This window comes from Dipodomys ordii, unplaced genomic scaffold (assembly GCF_000151885.1).
Source record: "Dipodomys ordii isolate 6190 unplaced genomic scaffold, Dord_2.0 Scaffold90, whole genome shotgun sequence".
Lineage (NCBI taxonomy): Eukaryota > Metazoa > Chordata > Mammalia > Rodentia > Heteromyidae > Dipodomys > Dipodomys ordii.
Window position 1 is genome coordinate 8,979,285 of NW_012267306.1, and position 24,933 is coordinate 9,004,217.

The window sequence follows — 24,933 nt, forward strand, 5'->3', positions numbered from 1 at the left end:
TGCAGAAGCTCTGCAACTTTATGCAGTCCCATTTGTCCAACCTTTCTTTGATTTGTTGTTTCCAGGTCTCTATTCAAATAACATTTTCTTTGGGACTGTTTACATTCTGGAGGAAAGAGACTGAAAGGTAAATAAGCAAATAAAATTCAATACTTTCAAGGTTGTGAGTGTTTTGAAGAAATGAGTGTAGCCTGAAACTGATGACAGAAAGTGGGACAGAGTTAAAAGTTTGGCAAGCCTGGTCATGAATGCCTCTGTGAGATTGTAGCAGGTAACCAAAGGCTAGAGGAAGGAGGAGATGTGAAGCTCACGAATGCCTCTGTGAGATTGTAGCAGGTAACCGAAGGCTAGAGGAAGGGAGGAGATGTGAAGTTCTCAAGGGAAGCATCATAGGCAGAGGAAACATCTACCTTGGATGGCAAGTTAAAAAGCTGAATCTCCTTCTTTCCTCCAAATGATAATTCATGTACTTGAGCCTCTCTTCTGTTGTAGCAATGGTAGTCTAAGAAGAGGATTAGCTCAGGAGTTGTTTCCTATTCAGACCATTTTTCCTTTATGAGAATCTAAAGGCTAAGTTAGCTAATTCACTAGCTAAGATAGTAATAATAGTTAAAAGTCCCCAATCCCCACCCCCAATCCACTGTATTAAAGACAATAGAACTGATGTGATTATGCAATCCCTGCAAGAGGGAAACTAATCCTTTTTTTGTGCTACCCTTATTGCTCACCTAGAACTCTTCTGTAGAATGTGAGCAATGACTGACCATGAGTGGTAGGGTGTGCCTGCAGGGTTTGTATGTGCACACCAATTAAACAATAAAATTACATTCATACAAATGTTCAAATGTGAATGTATTGGAAATGTAGCGCTGTACAAATATGAAGTCCATTGATCTGTAGGGAGTCAACCTAAGGCCTGCCAAAAACAAATTACCATTTGCTTATTGATCTGTCATTGATGAGCACAACGTAATTCAAATTCGAGGTTGTTTTAATCCTTTGTCCATATCATATTTGCGTGAGTGTGTGTGTGTGTGTGTGTGTGTGTGTGTGTGTGTGTTTGTGTGTGTGGGTGCCTGGGCATTGTCCTGTAGTTCTTTTGACTCAAGACTGGTGCTCTACCACTTGAGTCACAGTTCCCCTTCCAGCTTTCTGGTGATTAATTGGAAATAGGAGTCATGAACTGTCTTTTCCAGACTGACTTTGAACCATAATCCTCAGGTCTCAGTCTCCTGAGAAGTTACGATTATAGGTCTGGCTAAGGATGTAATATTGAGTGATAAAGATTAATAGACATTAATTTTACTAACATTAAATTGAATAGAAACAATGATGGTTTTAAAATAATAAATACAAAATTATTTTAGAGAATTGTGGTATAATTTCATGTAAAATAAACCCAAATAATGTTGGTAGTATGGCTCATTGGTAGAACAGTTGCCTGGCATGATGGAGACCCTGATTTCTTGCCAGTGTACAACAACAACAACAACAACAAACCTACAAGCTAACAAGTAAAACTCTAAAGTATGTGTCATCATATTTAGGACTATAACTTGAATCCAATAGAAGTTCTAAATAGTGGTTCATTAAATTGTGTATTAGTTGCAGTTTTGGGTGAAAAAAAGCTCATTTCTTTAAAATGTTCAAATGTAAGACTTCAAGTGCCCCACCCCCACCTTTTTTTTTTTTTTTTGGGTCTGGTCGTGGGGCCTGAACTCTGGGCCTGGGCGCTGTCCCTCAGCTCTTCAGCTCAAGGCTAGCACTCTACCACTTGAGCCACTGTGCCACTCCAGGCTTTTTTCTTTTTGTTTATTTGGTGCTGAGGAATTGAACCCAGGGCTTCATGCATGCAAGGTAAGGGCTCTACCACTGAGCCACTTTCCCAGCCCACCCCCACCTTTTTGAGACAAAGTATTTTTACATAGCCAAAGCTTGTTTTGAGCTAGGATTACAGGAGTGTGCTAACACACCAGGCCGGTTTTTTTTTTTTTTACCTTGTATAGCAAACTCTACATTTTTCTGGTTTTAGTTTCCTTTTGCTTCTCCCAATTTTTTCTGTCCCTTTTCCTCACGTATTCTCTTGATTTCATTTCCTTTGGGTTCTCTGAATCTGTTTCAGTTATTTCAATTTTATTTTCTTTCTTTTAGTCAAATTTATTAGCAGGTGGCTGTGTTACAAGTTCAGGGAGAGCTGGTTAATCAGGAACATGTTATTTCCCCTGGGCTTCCCAGCTCCATGTGGTCCCAAGATGTCTTCAATGAACAGGACAGATATTGTGATGGACCCAGGCTTGATTGGACCCCAGTTCTCAGATCTCAGTCTATTGAGTAGCTGGAATTACAGGTGTGAATCACCAGCACCTAGCTTCATTTTAAAAGAAAATAACATAAATTTTTTTTAAAGAAGGAGTTTCACTGTGACATATTCATGCAGGCATACAGTATATTTGCCTCAAATCTATCCTCTCTGTTATTATTTTTCTCCCCTTCCCTTCCCCCATTTTAGGTAGTTTTCATGTGTTTCACTATGCTGTGTTTGAGCATAATTCCTGTGAACAGCATTTCTGGTTCCTGGCTTTCACATTTTGTGCATATGGCCTCTTGTTCCTTTTTAGAGCCATAGTCTCAACAACTAGGCTGGAGGAGCCATACCTATTCCACCTCCAAAGTCCAATCCTAACCCCTATAATTTACCAGGTGTGTCATGCTACTTGACCATCATTTGATTAGAGAATATTTCTCTGGAACATTCAGGTGATGTTTATTAATCATTACTAAGAATTTTCCCGTTGCTGATGTTGTTTTCCTTTTACTGGCAGGATAAAGTTTTCTCTTGACACGTGAATGTTTTTATTGTTACATCTAAGGATAAGACAATAAATAAAAATACAATACTCACATGAATACATTATAACATATATATTTTATGTGAGATTTTAGTTGCCATTAGGATTTGGGTGTGCAAAGGCATTTTAGTTTTCTTCTGAGGTTTTTATAACTTTACATGGGAATTCCAGGTGTTAATAACCACTATAAAAATCAGGAAAAAAGAACAGTTTGTTAAAAAAATATTTACTTTTTGTTGTGTAATAATACATAAAATAAATATGCCAAAATTTTTGTTGTGTCTGGCAGAGTTTTTGTACAACTTTGTTCCCAAAGAAAAGGCTATTTGTGTTTACATGAATGCCTATCACAAGGAGTACTCTAGAAGAAAAGTGGACATGATAATTTTCATAAACACTGTAAAGAATGCTTTCTTTAATACAAATTGTATTAGAACATAAAGATAAGATACTTTCTTGTGTAATTTCTAGGTCTGAAGATAATGTTTATTACTGGCATTATTTGGAAAAAGTTAGAGTATTCAATCTTCAAATGATCTAGGGTCATGTAAATGCTTATGAGTTTACCATGTCCCCGACAATTCTGCAGGTAGCAAAGCAAGAAAGTGATAGTTGATGGGTCTTTATCTCTTATTACTACATATGCTCAAGTCCATTTGCATCCTGCAGCTACTGATAAGCAGTCCATTGAGCCTCTATTCTACAGCAGAAGCATTCTGAAAGAGAAGAGAAGGCTTGTCAGGCTTGTGGGAGGCTGCTGAGTCATATGTGACTCACAGATCTAGCTTCAGAAATCTGGAGACTTTAATATTACAATACAGGGTGATCCATTTTAAAATTGCTTGTTGAAATCCACATTGCAATGTGCTCTAACTGAAACCTTACAAACTGTGATAGACTGACTAATCACACATACACACAGACACAGACACACACACACACAATTAGAAGACTGTGACAATTCAGTCGGCATGTTGATGTTTAATTCATGGCTGCTTCATGATTCATATTTCATAAAGATGAATTTCATGAGTGTGCCATCTTATAGCAGGGACCTGTCTGAACCAAGGCCTGTTAAATGATTTCAACCTGTTTCTGTGATGATTCAGTGCTACCCTGTTTCTAGGTCTTTGTTCTTAATCACTGAATAATTATTCAATGCTGCCACATAAATGAGAGCTTTGAGAAGCCAAGTGACTAAATTTTAAATGGCTCATTTTATATTTTTGATTAAAATTTAGTTTTTATGTTCTCATTTACTTCTAATTAAGGGAACTATACATCATATCAATTTCTTCTATATAATTTTTTGCTGTAATAGTGAATTATCAGATGATACTTGAGGTCTAACTTGAAAAACAACATTTTAGCTTAGATGTGCTAAGACCTTAGTAACTTTACATACATGTTATGCCTTATAACATATTTATAATATAGAAAATAATGGAGAAGCTTTATTTGGATTTAGCTATATAAAATGCTTTATCATATGTATATGAAAAGCATATTTATAATATATATATATTTATTACCTGTTTTAACCTTTTCAACATATAATGCATAAAAGTTTATAGTAACATGTCATTTAAACATTAGCAAATATTTTATAATTTGCAAATTAAACACTGTCAACAAAGAAATTGTGACCAAGACATTGCAAATTATTTTTCTTATTTGGCATATATATGTATGTATACATATATAATCTATCACCAATGATTTATACTTTTTGAAAGAGATTATTTAATAGTGCTAAGGTAAAGTTTTTCTGCCACTTGATCAATTTGAAAGTGAATATTATTACATATATATATGGAGCTTAATTATAATATAATAAGGTATGTGTAAGTATAGATATAGTACAATGAATACTGCATCAAAGCAGATTTATATCTATGATTGCACATTGTTACTGATTTGGTTGTGACAAGAGCAGCTGAAATCTACTTATTTAACAAAATTTCTAGTGAAATATAATGTTCTTCTTAACTTTAGTCCTCAAATTTAGATCTCTAAACTTGTTCATCTTAAACATCTGTCATTTTGAAGCCTTTGACCTCTATCTTCACATTTCCTCCTCCCCACCATGTAATAGATGTTCTGTTGTTTCTGTGTTTAATCTTTTTTAAAAAAATTGATTTTAAAACACACAACTGTTGTTTTTCATTTTGTTGTGTTAGTTGGGAAACATGATGGAAAAATATAGTTAGGTTGTGTTTATACTGAGGAGGCGAGGAATGGAACCTGGTTCTATTTCTTCTATCCAAGAGACTACTTAGAACGTTCACCAAGTGCAGACTACCAGAGGGAACTCAGTAGCAGGGGGTGTATACAGTCCAGGTAAAAGGGTCAAAGACAACCATGTTCTCAGGGGGCAAAAGGTTGAAAGCAATTATATTGCAATATATTTTCTGAACTGGAAAGATATTTATCATCTCATGTTTGAAATACTCTTCATGTAGTCTACAGCCATACCACCCTGAATGCGCCCGATCTCGTCTGAAATACCCTTCATGTTTATTTCTGAAGAACCCTGTATTTAATGAAAAATAAAATAAGATTAAAATATTGAAGGGAAGCTAACCTGGCACATTTTCTTTTTGATGGTCTTCAGAGGGACGGTTATTGTCTTTCAGATTTGCAAGTTAATATGTTTGGTTTGACAGCTTTTGATTGTTAAGTAAAGTCTGTCTTGGAACAGCTGGTAGACAAATTACAAAATGGGCTGTATTTAAAAGAAGAGCTCAAGTGTCAATCTGGATCCTGATTTTTTTTTATACTCATACATTTGTTTGTATATTTGAACCTGAATCATGAAAACAGTGAAGTCCGGCAGAAGTAGTCATGCATGCTTCATGTTGAAGCACTTAATGCTCTTCTTAGAATCTGACTCTACATTTAACCTGCTATTTCCTGTCAAATCTGTGGGCATGCTGGGAATAATATGGGAGTCATTAGCTATCTGCAAAATGTCACATTACGTTGATGAAAGCATTACATTTTCTGCTTGTAAATAAGTAGTGCTTGCTTTATTTGGTAGCCCTGAGGAAATCTTGAATTTTACTCTGACGAAAAGTTGTCACATTTATAGAACCTTGTTCCAAGCTCCACAGAGACAGATTCTTTAAATACCTGGTTTTTCTCAATATTGAAATTTTTGTTTTCTAACTACTATAGACTTTTCTCTTGCCATGAAAATATAAGACTTCCGTACATGCCATTTTTTGTCTCTTTACATCTAGGAAACAGGCTCTGAGCCCAGGGCTATCAAGTTGAATAAAGTAGAAAACAGGAATTGTTTCAAAGTTATGAGAAGTGTGTGGAATGTTAATTATACTGCACTATTTAATATTCATTAAGGAGTTATATTTTATTTTATTTTTTATATTTTTATATTTTAGTTTTATTTATATTTATTCAAGTCAAAACTGCTTTTTATCTAGTGTGATTTTAAGCATTTAAGTTATGCCTCAGTTTCCTCATATGTAAAGTAGCCTTATAATAGAACCTCTCTATATATTTTCTCAAGAATTAAGGGGTTTTTATGTGGAACTTGTTCAGAACAGCTTTTGGCATACATATGGTCAAAAGTTATTATCTGTTGTTTTTTAAGCCTCTTTTGTATATTTAAAATATGCAAGTGCTGCCAACACAAAATCCTTAATTGTGGTTCATCTATTTAACAAATTGAATGCTGTTGGGAAAATGACACTAACATAAGACATTATATCAATATGTTACACTTTGTAGGACAGGCGATACATATCTTAGAAAATTAGATAAAAGAAAGATTAATGAGATTTTGCCCACTTTACTGAACAGAAGGACCTGATGTTTTAACTTGAAGGGTGATTTTGGGAAGTTAAAGAGGCTTAAGACATATGACTTAAAGCTATCAGAGAAAACTGACATGTCTGGGAAATGTCTACCCTAGCTTGACTGGAGATATTAATCCATGTAGGGTACTGGATTGGCCTTTATTAGATCAGAATCCCAGTGTAGTCATCATTGGAGGATATTGTAGTTTGGGAACTATTATGTTTGCTCACATAATTGAGAAAAAAAGAACTGAAGATTAAAAAAAATCATGACATTACTTAAATAATTAGGCTAAAATAAAATTTATGAATAATCTGCAAGAGTGGGGGGGGGAAGCACAGATGAACAATGGAAGGGAAGGTTTTCAGTAAGATGAATGGAGATTTTGTAATGAGTAATTAGAAATTCAGCTCATTTAGTTCATAGAAACACCAGCAGCAGATTGTGTGGCCATGTGGGACACCCCAGTTGGCACGGAGCTGCACAGGGACCGTGCTGGAGGTTGTAACTAACAGTGATGTGAAAGGATAAAAGCAAAGGTCTTGAGGCCTAGGGGAACAAATAGCACGTATGAGACACCCCACCCCCCCCAGCCAATCTGTGAAGCCACTTTAATATCAGCCCTAAACTCTGCTTCTTATCTGTTTGGAAGCTGGAAGCAAAATGCTGCAGCTGAGGCAGAAAATATAGCCAAGCAGAAAATATTAACAAAGCATTTAACAAAAAGTGGGAGGTTAAATAAAACAAGAATCACTTCAAAATGGTGGGAAAAAGAATATCATATGAAGATTCTTGGCCTTTCTTTTGAGAACTGTGAATAATTATGAATATTGTTATTGGTATATTGGGTTAGGAGCGCAACACACACACACACACACACACACACACACACACACACACAGAGGCCAGCAGAAAATGAAAGCAGAGAAACATGAGCTGAGTAACAGTTTTTAATGTTTCAACATTTTCTTTTTGCTCTCAAATTCTTTACCTTTCCAAATTGATTAGCCTGATTCCATCTCCTTCTGCATTTCCCCACATTACTCTAGACCAAAATAAGAAGAATGCAAAAGCCCTTCACATGTTGAAATAGTTTTCTAAATACAGAACAGTGGTGTTCTTGAAAACGGTCTAAACTGAGAATGAGTTTAGGAGCTAAGACTCCTAGTACAACATTCAGGTCCCAAATAATCATCGGATTTAATGCAGACATCAGGCAACTGCTTTACCTGAAACAGTATTGCAATACATATTTATCCATATTATAAGAAAAACACAAACATATATATTATATATAATATATATAGATATATATACAGCTTATAAAAGTGTGTGTGTGTGTGTGTGTGTGTGTGTGTGTGTGTGTGTATCCTGGGGCTTGAACTCAGAGCCTGGATACTGTCCCTGAGGGCTTTTGCCCAAGACTAGTGCTCTAACACCCTAGCCATAGCTTCACTTCCAGCCTTTTGTTTTTGGTGCTTAATTGGAGCCAGCTTTGGCTGATTTCAAACTGTGATCCTGAGATCTCAACCTCCTGAGTAACTTGGATTACAGGCTTGAGCCACTGGTGCTTGGCTATGAAATGAATATTTAACAAATTTACATGTTCATGTTATCTAAATCTCTGGCTTACTTATGTTATTTTTACTCAACCACGGGGACACTGTGGGTGGTTTATTATATAACAAAACTAGAAGCAGTTTCACATTGGTAGGATATTTATAGCAAATGGAACACTTGACTGTTGAAATGTATGATCTTATGCCTTCAAGTTTATGAATAAGCTATTTATATAATAGCACAATTGCAAGGGTCAGTTTTCTAGATCTTTTGATATTTAAATTTTCCCCCCTGGCTCTACCAGGCTCCTTGAGTTAAAAATACAATTACTGGCTAAAAATAGTGACAGAGGCAGAGAACTGCTTTAGCACAGGCCCCAAGTGTTACAGATTTCTCATTTTCAGTAACTTCCTGTAATCCCTTACTGTAAGAATCCTCCTCTTTCCTTTTCTCCATAGTGAATTTCCCATTCTTCGGTGTCCCTATGATAATTTCTAGTGGGGTATGGATGGGTAGAAAGATGTCTGTTTTAGTGTTCCTTCCTTATGGATAGCACTAGTTGTACACACATTAACCTCCCTCTTCCCCTCCCCCCAGGATTTAGCCCACATCGAGTATAGGAAAGGTCACCTTAGTCTTAGGTAGGAACAAGTATGATAATGCTTACCTATCACTCTTTTTTCTTTTTTGGTCGGTCATGGGGCTTGAACTCTGGGCCTGGTTGCTGTCCCTAGCTCTTCAGCTCAAAGCAAGTGATCTACCACTTGAGCCACAGCACTATTTCTGGTTTTCTGGTGGTTTATTGGAGAGTTTCATGGACTTTTCCTGCTTGGGCTGGCTTTGAACTACAATCCACAGATTTCAGCCTCCTGACTAGCTAGGATTACAGGTATGAGCCATCCATGTCTGGCTATCTCTCTTTTCCCATTGTCCCAAGCTTAAGAGGCTGAGATCCAAAGATTTCAGTTCAAAGCTAGCATGGGCAGGAACGGCCATGAGACTCTTATCTCCAGTTAATTGGAAAATCGGAAATGGCACTGTGGCATAAGTGATAGATAGAGCACTAGCCTTGAGCAGAAGAGCTGAGGGTCAGCACTCAGGCCCAGAGTTAAAGACCATGACTGGCAAAAAACAAACAAAACAAGCAAAAAAAAAACCAAACCAAAACAAAAAACAATTAAATGGTAACTGCAAAGATTTGACACTTTATACTCAACAGTTACACATTAGAATAGATTAAGTAAGCAGGGCATAATTTGTGCTTTGTAGAATTTCATGTTCCTCAACTGCATACAAAATGAAATGGATTACTGTTTTCCTTTTTTTAAAAAAAGAGTTGTCTGATCTGTGCATTAACTCTTTAGAAAACCACATTACAGACAAATCCAGCTTTAAAGGGAACAATGCTAATTGAATGACAAGTAGTTTTTTCTTTTTAAACTTCATGAAAATGTGAACATTTTTATGTTTGCATTTAGAATCTTCACTGTATCCATGCACTAAAGTGAAATTTAGAGCATACAAGATTATTTCAATTATTCAATAACATTTGGCTCTTTTATTCTAGGTAGTTTAGTGAATGCTTCAGATTACAAAGAATTTATGCACACATCAAGTAGTTGTAAACATACTAGTTGAATCTGTAATGAGTTATCACATAGACTTGGGGAGTAATAGAGCTTAAATTATTTTCTATATCATACAATGTAACACTTAAATGATTTGGGTTTTTAAAGCATGTTCTCAGAGATTTAAGTGCATAAAAAACATACCTTGCTGTATTGTAGGGGAGAAAAGAATTTCTTTGCTCACATATTCATGGCTGAGACTCCTGTTGAAATGTATAGATTAGCAGAAGAAGAGCATATACACTTATTGACCATATTAAATTTATAAGGAAAGGAGAGCTCCATGACTTTGGTGGAGCAACTAGATTTCAGGCAGTATGTTTGCGGGACAGTCTTATATGCCCTAATGGTAACAACCTAGGGACCCTAGCAGGGCTGTTTGTTCATATTCCTCCTGGTGTTTCTTTGTGACATTTCTAACCTATGGAAATGATGGGATAGCTGTCATATGAGAATCCTTGGAGAAGAGAGGGAAAAGGTCATTTTTCTGCCTGCTGTTTTATGAAATGATGAAGTACCATATTTTGAAGCAACGTTTTCTACTCCCGAGCCCTATCAATAAATTATATATTCTCTCTTGAATTTGATTTTCTTTTTTAAATTTGTTTCGAGATAAAATCTCACTATGTAGTCCAGGTTGGCCTGGAATTCCTGAAACTTCTGCCTTTGGCTTCTGATTGCTATAATTATAGGTATGTGCCACCATACTCAGCCCTTCTTGCATCTTTGATAACTACTTCCCTACTTGTTTTTCTCCTTTTTGCATTGAAATGTTACCCTATCTATCATATTAAAAAATAAAATGTCTACACACTGGTAGCTAATACTGATAATCATAGCGACTCAGGAGGGGGAGATGTGAGGATCACAGTTCAAAGTCACCTCCTGCAGTAAAGTCCATGAGACTTATTTTCAATAAATCACTACCAAAAAGCTGGGAGCAGAGCTGTGGCTCAGGGAGTAAACACTAGTCTGGAGCTGATAAAGTTCCGGGACAGTGCCCAGGCTCCGAGTTCAACCTCAGGATGGGCAAATAAATAAATAAATACAGAGCCTCAACTTCTCCATTATCTATTTTCTGTTGCCTCTCTGTCTTTCGCCTCACAGTTCAAGTGGACTTATATTTCTGATGGCCTTAGCTCCACTATGAGAATGATCCCCTCCTATGGCTTCTGCCTAACCACAGTACTTAGATTCCCTTCTCTTTCTACTGTTCTGATTCTAACATTATTTAAATATTATTTTCTAGAGCCCAAAATGCTGGTTCCCCCGCTCCCCCTCTCATCTTCCTTCTATGAACTGTCATTTGGAGACGTACATTGATTTGTTTCTGCCTTTGCTATGCACTTTGGCAACCAGTCTTTGAATGTTATGCAGTCCTTGCTTGTGATGGCTATGTACATGTGTCAGTTTGATTGTCTATTGTATTCCTATACTTGAATCTCTCAAAATGTTTCTAATTGAATCAATTTAAAAAATTGATTTGGGTTGGGCTGCTGTTGGGTGGTCATGCTCTTGTCCATCATGTGTGAGGCCCTGGTTTTAACCTCTAGCTAGGAATCAAAAATAAAAGCTAAACTGAAACCACAAGTCATCAATGTCTCTCTATCCTGTTCTTCCATTGCCTTTCTATATATCCTGTCTTCTAGTCTTGCCAAACTGAGAACCTCTCAGACTCACCTGTCAAGTCTCTCTGCCATTCAGTTGCTATTCCCATGGGTATGTGAAATCATGTCCACATGAGGATTTCTGTTGAGCTGGTTGCTTCGCCTTCCTTCCTTCCCCTTTCCTTTTTAACTACTGCTGAGAGTTCTTGAGATGGCCTCCTTTCTCACTTCCCTGCTACCTCTATTTTCTCACTTTTGTTTCTCTCTTCCAACCACAACCTGCATGATGCTAGGGAAATTTATTTCATCGCACTCATAGCCACTTACCTCATCTTATAATTCTTTGTCCTCTCATTGTCAAAGATCTCTTCATTATTTGGAAAACACACACTATATGCTTCAGAATAATAGTATTTTTGTTCTGACTAAAAATTTTTACCAACATTCTTGTCATAGTGTTTACTGAACCAAACTTGGACTCTAGCCATACAGACGGCTTGAAATTGCAAAATCTACCGTGGTTTTTATTCCCTTGAGGTACTGGAACTACAGACAGGGCAATGTGTCCTGCATTTTCATATATGCAACAATCTGTGCAGATTCTTCTGGAAGGGAGTCTTTTAGATACCAAAACCAAGAATAAAGCCTTAGTGTACCAGAAATAAGCAATTGGGCTGCAATGAAGCTGAATACATTCTTAAGTAACCCTAATCTTCCATGAGTTTTTACTCTATATGTCTCTTGATAATACTCCTAAAAGTTACTACCCACGTCAAGATACTCATTTGTCTTAGCCCTTCACACCGTAACTGTGTTTTGTCTGAAAAATATATAAACACCATTCTTTGCTCAGTTCTTTGGATTTCACTTTCTTGTCAATATTTCCAGGTACCTGTAACATTAATTATTAATAATATTCTGTTATTAATGAGTTCTCATATTAATTGGAGGAGATCACTATTGAATTATTTCACCCTTTGTCCTACCACTTCTGTGATTCCCCTTCCCCTCCTGAAAATAGACCAACATATATACAAGTCTTTGGGTACAAAACTAAAATAAAAAAAGAGAAATTACTGCCATTCAGTAATGATACTCTAATATTATATATTACGTTGGAAATGAACTTTACAAACTTGGGGGAAGGGAGGTCAGGAGGGGAAAAAGTGGGAGAAAATGAAGGAGAGAGTAACACTGTTCAAAAAGAAATGTACTAATTACCCAACCTATGTAACTGAACCTCTCTGTACATCACCTTTACAAAATGGTTGGGAGATAGTATCTCTTGCCCTCTTCTATCAGTCTTCCCACTTAATAGGCTAAGTTCCTGAAACATATCTCACCATATTCTTGGTGTTTTTTTGTTAACCCCAACTTGCTTTTCCATCTTTCAATGCCTTCCCTTCCCTGGCAGATTCTAGTACTTGCTGAATGGGTTAACAAAGAGCAAGTAACACACTGGTCCTAGGAGACTGCTTTGTTGCTTTTGTACTACATGAAAATCCTGTACCCTTCATAATTTCCCCCCAATTTTATAATACCTCTGGATACATATAACAAAATACTGATTAGTGATTTGATATGCGTGTTGATGGTTTACTAAGAGAGAATGATAAAGATTTGCATGTGTATTTAAACATCATTTTTCACTTTTGTGACCTTTATTTCCTAGCCACTGCAGCCATTCAATTTTAAAAGGCATAATGCTTATTGACTATTTTAGGAAAATCATGTAACATACCATATATATATATATATATATATATATATATATATATGAAAAGAAGAATAATCCTTGCTCTTATACAGGGTACCTGACAGCTTGTCAGAGGAGCTGATAAGACTGGACAGATCTTGGATTACTTTTTAGCCCCCCAGTGGCTCACTTCAGAGAACATTAATAGTGACAGTACATGAAGGTGTCAAGGAGGATGGATGTTTGGGATAAGCTTAGCATAAATCAGAATTCAGGCATGAACTAAGTTCCTTTCTTTCCATGTCTATGTATGGTGAATGCATATGTCCATTCTCAGTTGAAGGGTTGTATAACTTACCTTACTACTTGATGGTATTAGGTTCTTAACAGGAGTCTATTTTCTTTTCTTCTTTTAAAAATGAGCCATGATGGTATCTAAGAGCAATGCTAAGAATACTGATTAGTACTTATATATTTTTTCAGGGCTATGTAATTGCATATAAGTAGTACAAACTGTAATATTATTGTAACACATGCACCACTCATTTTTATGGTTCTATAATTTTATCTATTTTATTTTATTTATTTATTTTTATTTATTTATTTTTTTATCGGTCGTAGGGCTTGAACTCTGTGCTTGGGCACTGTCCCTGCACTCTTCAGCTCAAGGCAAGTGCTCTACCACTTGAGCCACAGCACCACTTCCGGTTTTCTGGTGGTTTATTGGAGATATGAGTTTCACGGACTTTCCTGCCCGGGCTGGCTTTGAACCGCGATCCTCAGATCTCAGCCTCCTGAGTAAGCTAGGATTACAGGCGTGAGCCACCGGTGCCCGGCTTATCTATTTTATTTTTGATATTCATTTACCCTTTTCTGTCTATTCACATAGCATGTCTAAGTAAACATTCTGTTTTTATTTCTGCTAAAGTTTTAATACATTTTGTTTACTGTTTGTGTCACATTTAAGTCATACCTCTGTGATTTTCGCTAAGGTAATACATCTTCTTTTTTAATGACTCAGTTTTCCTTCTTTCTCTTTAGTTTGTCAGCTCATTGCTTTTTTTTGCTTGTTTTCTTAAGCTTCATTCAAATCCCCTTCAATGTAAGCTTTTACTCCACATGAATTTCTTTATTCCATTACCTTTCAATTTATCTAAAAAAAATCTTTTTTTTTAAATTGTGAAATACCATACAGAGGAGTTACAATAACATGGGCAAGGTAATGAGTACATCTCTTTTCAAGCATTGTTGCCTCCTCCTTTGTTTCACCTTCCCATCTCTTCCCATCCTCCGCCCCCAACCCCCGCCCCGTACAGTTCATTTTTAGACATAACGTCGTGTACATCTCATTGTTGCAGTGGGTCCACCTGTATCCCTATTTAAATAATTTGTTTTTCCCCTTCCCCTCCACAAATTATACCAACATCAAATACAGTGAAAGCATGGGTTATACCATGGGGGAGGGACATACAAAGCAACAAACAAATCATCTTATAAATATGTTAAAAGAATCCCAAGAAAAAAATTTGGTTCCTCATCTTGGGGTTCATTTCCCTAACATCAACTTATCTGACCTTTTCTGCTTGTTTCAGACATATACTAGTAATTGCAAATAAGGGAAACCATGGGACCTGTGTTTCTTTGGGCCTGGCTTACTTCACTTACTATAATTTTTTCCAAGTCTTTCCATTTCCTAACAAATGGGCCAATGTCATTCTTTCTGATGGAAGCATAGAATTCCACTGTGTATATATACCACATTTTCTTTTTTTTCTTTTTTTAAACTTTTTTTATTGTGAAAATACTGTACAGAGGGGTTACAATTACCTGGGCAAGATAATGAGTACATTTCTTATCAAGCATTGTTGCCTCCTCCTTTGTGTTTCCCTTTCCCATCCCTTCCCATCTCCCCCATCCTTCCAGCCCCCCCCAAGTTGTAAAGTTAGTTTTCGACATAACGACTTGTACTTCTCATTGTTGCAATGAGTTTACCTGTATCCCTATTTAAACGACCTGTTTTTCCCCTTCCCCTCCACAAATTATACCAACATCAAATACAGTGAAAGCAGGGGTTATACTGTAGGAGAGGGACATAAAAAGCAACAAAGAAATAAACTCATAAATGTGTTAGAAACAATTGCTTGAAAGAAAAAAAACATTTGAATACATATCTTAGGGTTCATTTTCCTAACATCACCTTATCTGACCTTTTCTGCTTGACTCAGACATATACTAGTAAGGGAAACCATGGGACCTATGTTTCTTTGGGCCTGGCTTACTTCACTTAATATAATTTTTTCCAAATCTTTCCTTTTCCTAACAAATGGGCCAATGTCATTCTTTTTGATGGAGGCATAGAATTCCATTGTGTATATATGCCACATTTTCTTGATCCATTCATCTACTGAGGGGCATCTGGGTTGGCTCCATATCTCAGCTATGGTAAATAATGCTGCAATAAATATAGTTGTGCTGGTAGTTTTAGTATGGTCTTGTTTGTGATCATTTGTGTAAATGCCCAAAAGTGGGATTGCTGGGTCATAGCATAACTCTATGTGGAATCCTATCTAAAAAATCTTTAGTGACTGATAAACTATAAATTTTCCTCTAAGGAACAGAAGACACAGTTAGGTTTCCACTATTTAAATAATAGATATGGAGAAGAGTTCAAATTCAGATACAAACTCTAATTCTTCTTGGTTTATTAATGTTTTCATATATTTTAGAGAAATCGAAAAAATGATGTGCAAGAAAAGAATGAATAAATAAAATATATGAAGGAATTGAAAATTCAGTTAAATAGTTTTGAATGGATGATATTTGGCAATTTTCCTAATGCTAAGACAAAATGAAGATAGTATATGGGTTTGAGATTTTTGTAAAAATGTCCTGATATCTACAGAATGTAATTTTAAGTGTGCATGCACTGTTCTAAAGATTATACCTGAAAAGGTAAAATTTTAATAATCAATTATGCAAACAAATGTTAGCTTTAAAATTAAAGCTTTGATCCATTAATTCCAAATCTAAGAATTCAAGTGGTGAAACAAGTGGTGCTTTTAAAGCTGATGTCCTGAGATATTTGGACATAATGTTTTATTTACTTATGTATTATATTTGCTGCAATGTAATGTTTGTTGGGTAAAGCTGATGAGATTCTGTCAAGAAAAATAAGAACCACCAAGTATATTATAGAATCTAGAACTAAGGGAATATTAAGTGGCCATAAAAAGGAAATATTTCAAAGCATTTGTAATGACATGTGAAAGTATCATGGCATAAGAAAATAAGTTGTTTTTAGTAGATAAATGATGGTTTCAACTGCATGAAACATTTTTACAACACGATTATGGAACATATTATTAAATTGAGAGAGGTTACCTCAGAATAGTGTGATTGTTGGGTTTTCAAATAGTCTGAAGTTATTTTCAGTTGGCATATGTATAAGCAAAAATATACAGTTTGTCGTTCTGTTTAGTAACTATTTTATGGAATTATGTTTTAAAAAGCAAAATTTATCTTCCCATTTTCTAAGACACTCATGGAACTTTCCTTTCTTTGCTTTGGGAGTATTTTGGCATCTTAAGAGGTTCTGCATGAAGGTTTGGTGCCTTTCTATTTGAAGGTGCAATGAGAAGGTGCACACCCTGAGAACCAGCAAGAAGAAGGAATATGCAAAGGCAATTTAAGGAGTTATGGGAAGCATGGATGCACATGCCAGGATCTGAATGTGTTTGGCAGCCTCTGAGAGAGCATTTTTCTGTCTGATCTCTGCAGGATCAAGTCATGGGTGGACAAGATGCAGGAGGACCTTGTAACACTGGCAAAGACAGCAAGCGGAGTCAATCAGCTTGTTGATGTGAGTAAGACCCCTCACAGACTCCTCTTAATCTAGTGCCTATTACAGTGAAGTCCTATCTGCCAGGAAACTGTGTCTCTATTGCAAGTGGGGACAGACTTCCCAGGTTGGAGCTGGCAGTGAAGTACTGAAAGAGGGCCTGGGTACCCCTGGTTACTATGAGCAAGAATGTCACTGGTCCCGAGTCCTCAATGACACCTGCCCTCACACCTAATGGCTTCCACATAGCTCTCTCCTTTAGATGTGTGTGTCCCTATCCTATCCAAATTTAGCTGGCATGCACATATTACCACAGCATTTTCATTTTGCAATATATACTTGAGAATTTGTTTTGTGGTGCTGTTTTCAAGTCCAGTGATGATTTTTCTGAGCATCTTCGTGGGAACACATCTTTATTTTTATTATTGTACCAGTCCTGGGTATTGAACTCAAGGCCTGGGCACTGTCCTTGAGTTTTGTTTGTGTACGGTTAGCTCTCTACCACTTAGGACATAGTTCTACTTCTGGATAAAGAAGATTTTATTTGTAAAAATAAGTTGTGAGGTGTTAATATACACCCAGAGATGAAGCTTTTGATATAAGAAATGTAGACACTAGGAAAGCTGTTTTTTTTTTTATGATTTCTAAACTGACTGTCACAGTCACTCCAATAATTTTTGAAAGTGACAGGGATCAACTAATATATCTTGTTGTGGCATCTTAAACTGATTAGATTCCTTTTGTAAGAACATTTCTGTATCTACTTTATTAGAATTGCTAAAAATTAAATTTCATTTGTTTAGGCCTCCTTAGTTTTGTAACAGTGCAAATAATGCAACAATTAGAAAGTACTCTCATTCTGTATTGTAATTACGCAATGAGGTCTACTATATAAAAAATACTGTGGCTTTATTCAGTGAGATAGTGTAAAAGGAGTTGCAGTTATGAGCTATGAATAATCACTTTAGATAAGAAGTACTTTGGATTTTTGCTGTTTTTGAATTTGGAATATTTGTATGTGCATAAAAAATTAGAATGGGGACTGAAATCTAAATCCAGATTTTATTGGTATTTTATATATACCTTATATACCAAACTTGCACAAAACTTTAGACAATATGAGAAACATTTGTGTTTTAACCTTGACCCATCATTTGAAGTTTGGAATTTTCTACTTGTAACTATCACGTTGGGTGCTCAAAAATGTTTCAGATTTTGAAGGATTTTGGATTTCACATTATAGATGGTCAACTTCCATATGAATATTTCTCTCTGGGGAAACCTGGAATACATAGTTAATTTATATATTAATACAAATTTGTAAAAATCATGTTAATCAAATACTTAAAAGTTAATGTGAGTTGGGCGCTGGTTACTTGTGCCTGTAATTCTAGCTGTTCAGGAGGCTGACATCAAAGGATTTAAGTTTGAAGCTAGCCTGAATGGAGCCTCATCTCCAATTAACCAGCAAAAAGCCAGAAATAGAGCTGTGGCTCAAGTGGTAGAACACCAGCATTGAACAACAACAACAACAAAAACCAAGCAGGAGCACAGGGCCCCTGGATTCAAGTCACAGTGCTTGCACACACACATACGCACATGCTTTCTGAATTTTTTTAGAAGGCAATTATAGTTATTAAGCTAAGGGTGACCCTTACCAAATTTTAATTTAGCTTAGCAATATATTTTTCTGAAAATCCTAAATTATCTAAAATGCTTAGTAGTTCAGAATTTTTTTTTTTTTTTGGGTCCAGTCGGGGGCCTGAACTCAGGGCCTGGGCGCTGTCCCTCAGCTCTTCAGCTCAAGGCTAGCGCTCTACCACTTGAGCCACAGTGCCACTTCCGGCTTTTTTTCTGCTTATGTGGTGCTGAGGAATCGAACACAGGGCCTCATGCACGCAAGGCAAGCACTCTACCACTGAGCCACCTTCCCAGCTCAAGTTCAGAATTTTTTTAGTGATGATCTGATGCCTTAAGTCTGATGGGTTTCAATCCAAAGTGGTGTTAGGAGTTACCTTCTGATGATGTCCATAGGTGTATAAGACATAAAAAGGCATTTCGTATTTAGACTTAGTGTTCCTCCTCAACATATCTCATTATTTCTATGCAAATCTATCAACATCTCAAGACACCTGACCTGTGAAGCACTTTCATTCCCAAGGTGGTTAGAGAATGGATACTCAACCAGTATCTGCAAAGCAAGGCACATGAAAGGCATTTCTTGTGAATACCAATGGTCTGATTTAATTCTGGTCAGCATTTACAAAGGACATAATGTATCCCAGGCACTTTGTAGTCTATCAAGGGTAGACAAAGTGACACAGCTGCTCTCCTCACACAACTGACACTGGACTAATAAAAAATCTCCATCGATCAAACTCCTTGTACAAATTAAGAGGCACCATTGGGGGTTGGGTACCCATGTGAAGGGGGAGGGTGTGCAGGAGGGTGAACAATATCAGAATACTTTATGCGTATCATGAAAAGAGAAGAATGTAGCTTGTTGAAATTGTTTTATGATAGGAGAACGAGATGAAGGAGAAATTTATGCAGGTGACCCTGGATGCATGTGTAGAAACACCACAATTAACCCCCATCCCATGTGCAATCAATCTATGCTAACTGAAAAAGGAAAACAAAAACAAAACCCTCCATTGCCAGGGTAGAAATGTCTAAGCCCTAACCCCTAAGGTGATACTTCAGATCTGCATTGACTTTCTTAGGAAAGTTTGTGGAATCTGCAAGTCTGTTGGGCAGTCAGGGAGCCTCTGTAAAAAGTGATGGAATTTGTGGAGATGTCAGTAAAATTTATTTGTTAATTCTTATTTCTATAGTATTTACCATGACTGAGGGTGAACCACAATGAGAAAACAGTGACAGCTGACAGATTCTGGTTTTAAATTATATGGCTCTTTTTATTGACAGATTGAGATTACAACTAGTAGCTTAGGAAAGCCTTTTATTTCATTTTATTTTCCAACTCCTTCAAAGATTCTCTAGCTTTGAAAACTACTTACTTGGCTGATCTCCTTGTTTTTGGTGTGAAAATGGAAAATTTTGCTTGTTAGATTTGCTTTTTGCAATAAATTAAACAAAAAAAAGAAAATCTCACCTAGTTTCCATTCTGCTTTGTGAAGTATAGATTACTGCTGTAAATATTGGTGAACAAATTACCATCTGAATTAGGATAACAAAATAGAATGAAAAAGAAAATGTACTTCACTAAAGGTATACTAATTTTTTGTTTATGGGCTACATACCTCAACTCCATGACGGAAAAATTATAAGAATTATTTGTCATGTAATTTCTGTGTGTGTGTGTGTGTGTGTGTGTGTGTGTGTATGCGTGCGCATGCACATGCACATGTGTGTATTTGTAGAGATAGTGCAGAATTCAATATTGGGAATAATTCATGTTGGACAGTATCTTTGTATAAGATAAATACCTTTGTATGCCTATTTCTTTCCTACAGAGAAGGTCCACGATGTGACCATGTTACTTAAGCTAACATTGGCTGTAGGATATCAGAGTTGAGAGTTAAATTTTAGCTAGGATTGGAGCGTTGCTGTGGAGGTATTTTTTGTTTGTTTATTGTTGGATTTTGTGCAGTGCTGTGGCTCCAACTCAGGGCCTCATGTAGGCTACTCGCTACCACTGAGCCATATAGATTGGTATACTGAATTATAGTGTGGACCAGAAGTTGAAAACAAAATGGAGTGGTGTGTTTTCCTACATTGAAAGTCAACATTGTAGAAATGATAATTCTTCTCAGACTATTTTTACTAGTTCAAAAATACATCTACCTTAACAAGGCCCCCAAAAACTAAATAAAACAGCCATATTACTAAGCTAATTTAACTTGGCAATTTTATGAAGATTTCTTTAAGGGACCATTAAACGTCATCTTGGGACAGTTGATAAATTCACGTCTTTACAGATGAGCCATTTGGTCCAGGTTACTTGCCAATCTTTTGTTAAAGATCAAGAGTGGAAGAGCTCAGGTATACTATCATTGTCCTTGAATTATTCCAGTACTTAATCACTTACAGGTACATAAATCCATATGTGCACACACCACACAAAGCATATCAAATAATTCAAAGAAATAAAAATATAGGAAATAAATTGTACTTTTAATTTTCCACAGCGAACTTTTAATCCATTAGAACCTTTTAATATTCAATGGAAAGGGTTTTTCTCCACATGGATGTAGGGTCTCTCCTAACCACCCTAAGTGAGTACATTACTTCGTTGCACCTCAGGTCAACATTGTCCAGTGAACACTATGCATGAAGAAATTGTTTCTGAGGTTAAAATTTTGTTCAATACCGTGTAGCTATTAAGTTGGATACAACTTTGAAGTGAAAAAGAATTCTATGTGTTTTAATGTAGTTGTTAATATTTTACAGTTTAATATTTCCTATGTTTCCAGCACATTCCCAATTGGGCACAAGGTTAGCATATCTGAATATACTATAGCTCTTTAAAAAAAAGATATAATAAGAAGCCAAAGCTATACCACCACCAATTACCTACTTAAGAGTATTTCTTCTTGAAATAATTTGAAAAGAATCCCAAGATTATGAAAAGCATAGATTTGGAACAATATGAATTACAGAATTTTTTAGTATATGTTATCAGTTCTGCACGCACACACACACACACACACACACACACACACACACATCTTTCCATGCACAATGATGATCTGATATCATATTCATAAACAGAATTTAAAAAATTGATGTATATGGAATATTATTGAAAACATGTTTTTTTGTTATTGTTTATTTCTGTATCACTGTTTGAACTCAAGGCCTCAAGCTCAACTTTCTGCTGACGCTTTTGAGTCATGCCTCCAGCCCAGCTTTCAGGTGAATATTTGGAAATGGAGTCTCATAGACTTTTTCTACTTAAGTTGGCTTTGAACCACAACCCTCTGGGTCTCAGCTTTCTGCATAACTAGGAAAATGTTTTTAAGTTCAATAACCATGCTTTAAATTTATGTCAAAAAACAAACTTTACAACTTTACAACTTTCAATTTGGTTAAAGATTATAGCCATTCGGGTGAGGTGGTATCTCAATGTTGTTTTGATTTGCATTTCTTTTATGGCTAGAGAGGTTGAGCATTTCTTCATGTGTCTGTTGGCCATCCTTCTTTCCTCTTCAGAGAAGTTTCTCTTTAAGTCTTTAGCCCACTTATTTATTGGGCAGTTGTTTCTTTGAAGATTTGTTGTTGGGGGATTTAATTTTTTGAGTTCCACGTATATTTTAGATACGAGACCCTTGTCTGTTGTATGGCTAGTGAAGATTTTCTCCCAATCCATGGGCTTTCTGTCATCTTGGTAGCTATGTCCTTTGCCGTGCAGAAACTCTGCAATTTCATGTAATCCCATTTGTCCAACCTTTCTTTGATTTGTTGTGTTTCCGGGTCTCTATTAAGAAAATTTCGGCCTGTGCCAAGGAGACCTATGGTTTCTCCTATTCCATCCTGTAATGTTTTCACAGTGTCTGCTTTGACTCCAAGGTCTTTGATCCATTTGGAGTCAATTCTGGTGCAGGGTGATATATAAGGATCTACCTTTAGTTTTCTACAAGTAGTTAATCAATTTTGCCAGCTCCATTTACTGAAGAGGCTCAATAATAACAGATGCTTGAGGGGATGTGGACAGAAGGGAACCTTACTACATTGTTGGTGGGAGTGTAAACTTGTTCAACCACTTTGAAAAACAGTATGGAGGTTCCTCAAAAGACTCCACGTAGAGCTTCCCTATGATCCAGCAATCCCACTTTTGGGCATTTACCCAAATGATCACAAACAAGACCACACTAAAGCTACCAGCACAACTATATTTATTGCAGCATTATTTACCATAGCTAAGATATGGAACCAACCCAGATGCCCCTCAGTAGATGAATGGATCAAGAAAATGCGGCATATATATACAATGGAATTCTATGCCTCCATCAGAAAGAATGACATTGGTCCATTTGTTAGGAAATAGAAACACTTGGAAAAAATTATAAGTGTAGTAAGCCAGTCCCAAATAAACATAGGTCTCATGGTTTCCCTTATTTGCAATAACCAGTGTATGTCTGAGTCAAGCAGAAAAGGTCAGATAAGTTGATGTTAGGGAAATGAACCCCAAGATAAGAATTCAAATGTTTGTTTTTCTTTCATGCAATTGTTTCTAACATATTTATAAGGTGATTTCTTTGTTGCTTTGTATGTCCCTCCCCACGGTATAACCCCTGCTTTCACTGTATTTGATGTTGGTATAATTTGTGGAGGGGAAGGGAAAAAACAAATCATTAAAATAGGGATACAGGTGGACCCATTGCAACAATGAGATGTACAAGTCGTTATGTCGAAAACGAACTTTACAACTTTGGTGGGGGAGGGGGAGGATCCGGTGGTGGGGTAATGAGAAGGGATGGGAAGGGGAAACAAAGGAGGAGGCAACAATGCTTGATAGGAAATGTACTGATTATCTTGCCTATGTAATTGTAACCCCTCTGTATAGTATTTTCACAATAAATAAAATGGAAAAAAATTAGGTCGAAGAACGGGTGGGATCAGGCTTTTTGCATATTCGAAGGGATTGTGTGCCTGTTGCACCTGCCTTGCTCATCATGGCCCTAGCTCTGGGGTCTAGACAGTGTAGGCAACCCTGTATGCTCCATTGCAGGAAGGCAGGAGGCATGAAGATTTGCAATTATCCTCTTCACACCAATCCCAGACCTCTACATTTTCCTTCTCTGCTGTTTCTATTCATTTTTCAGCTACTCTCCTTTCTTGCTTTTCCTCATGGCTTGTAAAACATCAAGAATATTTACATTGCTATGTCATGCATATTCTTCTATTGTTAATATATTATTTTTCACCTTAATTTATCTCATCTCATCTTATTTTCATTTTTTTAAAGACAGTAAGGCGACTTGATCTCTGGGCCTACGTGCTGTCATTTAGCTTTTTCCACTCACAACTCCACTTCCAGATTTTTTGGTGGTTAATAATAGAAGGTAAAAGTCTCAGGCAGTTTTTTTTTTTTTTTCCTGCCTACGTTAACATGAACTATGGTCCTCAGAACTCTGCCTCTTGAGTTGAGAAGCGAAGGTTCTGGTTTTTTCTGAGTAGTTTATTGGAGATAAGAGACTTTTCTGCCCTGGCTGTCTGTGAACTGTGATCCTCAGGTCTCCGTCTCCTGAGTTGCTAGGATTACAGGTGTGAGTCACTGGTCCTGGATCCTAAAGGCTATTTTTAAAGGTAGAATTATTCTGCAATGGCACTCTACTAGAACTTCTTGCCTTTTAATTTACTGTTATGTTTAATTTACTGATATTTGAAGGTATTAGTATGAGATGTGGCTAAATATTAAACATCAGTATTCTCTAATTATTATTTGTGTAAGTGTTCTGAGTGAATAATTTGTTTTCATTACAAATTCAATGAGGCTTTTTCTTTGACATTGTGGTCATGTCATCTTATGTAAAACAATGTTCATTTTCTGCTTGTAGAGAACTCAGCATATTAATGCGTGAAAAAAATTACTTAAGAGTAGATCATAATTGGTGCTTCTGACCCCAGAATGAGCTCAGGGAACAGGAGGGATTGGGAACTTTCTAGTCCTGTGAGTGCTGCAAAGTGGCTGGTGGTATTAGAATTCTACCTCTGATCAAGTGGGAGTAATAACAATCCCTCCTTCCTCACAGAAAAGGAAGGACTAAAGTTAATACTAAAGGAACTACTTTTTCTTTTTTAAAATATGTTTTTATTGTAAAAATTCTATACATAGGGGTTACAGTTACATTAGCAAGGTAATGAGTGGGTTTCCTATCAAGCATTGTTACCTCTTCCTTTATTTTTCCCCTTTCTTAAAGAAAATTTTATTGTTATTATAAAGGTGGTATACAGCAGGGTTCAGTTATATAAC

At 36.4% G+C, this 24,933-nt stretch overlaps 1 protein-coding gene across 1 annotated transcript in view; it reads left to right on the forward strand.

The window, feature by feature from the left end:
* Positions 1 to 24,933, forward strand: part of Cacna2d1 (calcium channel, voltage-dependent, alpha 2/delta subunit 1) — a 374,122-nt gene that overhangs the window by 61,960 nt on the left and 287,229 nt on the right. Inside the window, exon 2 of the mRNA XM_013026008.1 lies at positions 16,937 to 17,018. Coding sequence (XP_012881462.1) covers positions 16,937 to 17,018 — 82 coding nt within the window. The remainder of the gene's footprint in view (positions 1 to 16,936; positions 17,019 to 24,933) is intronic.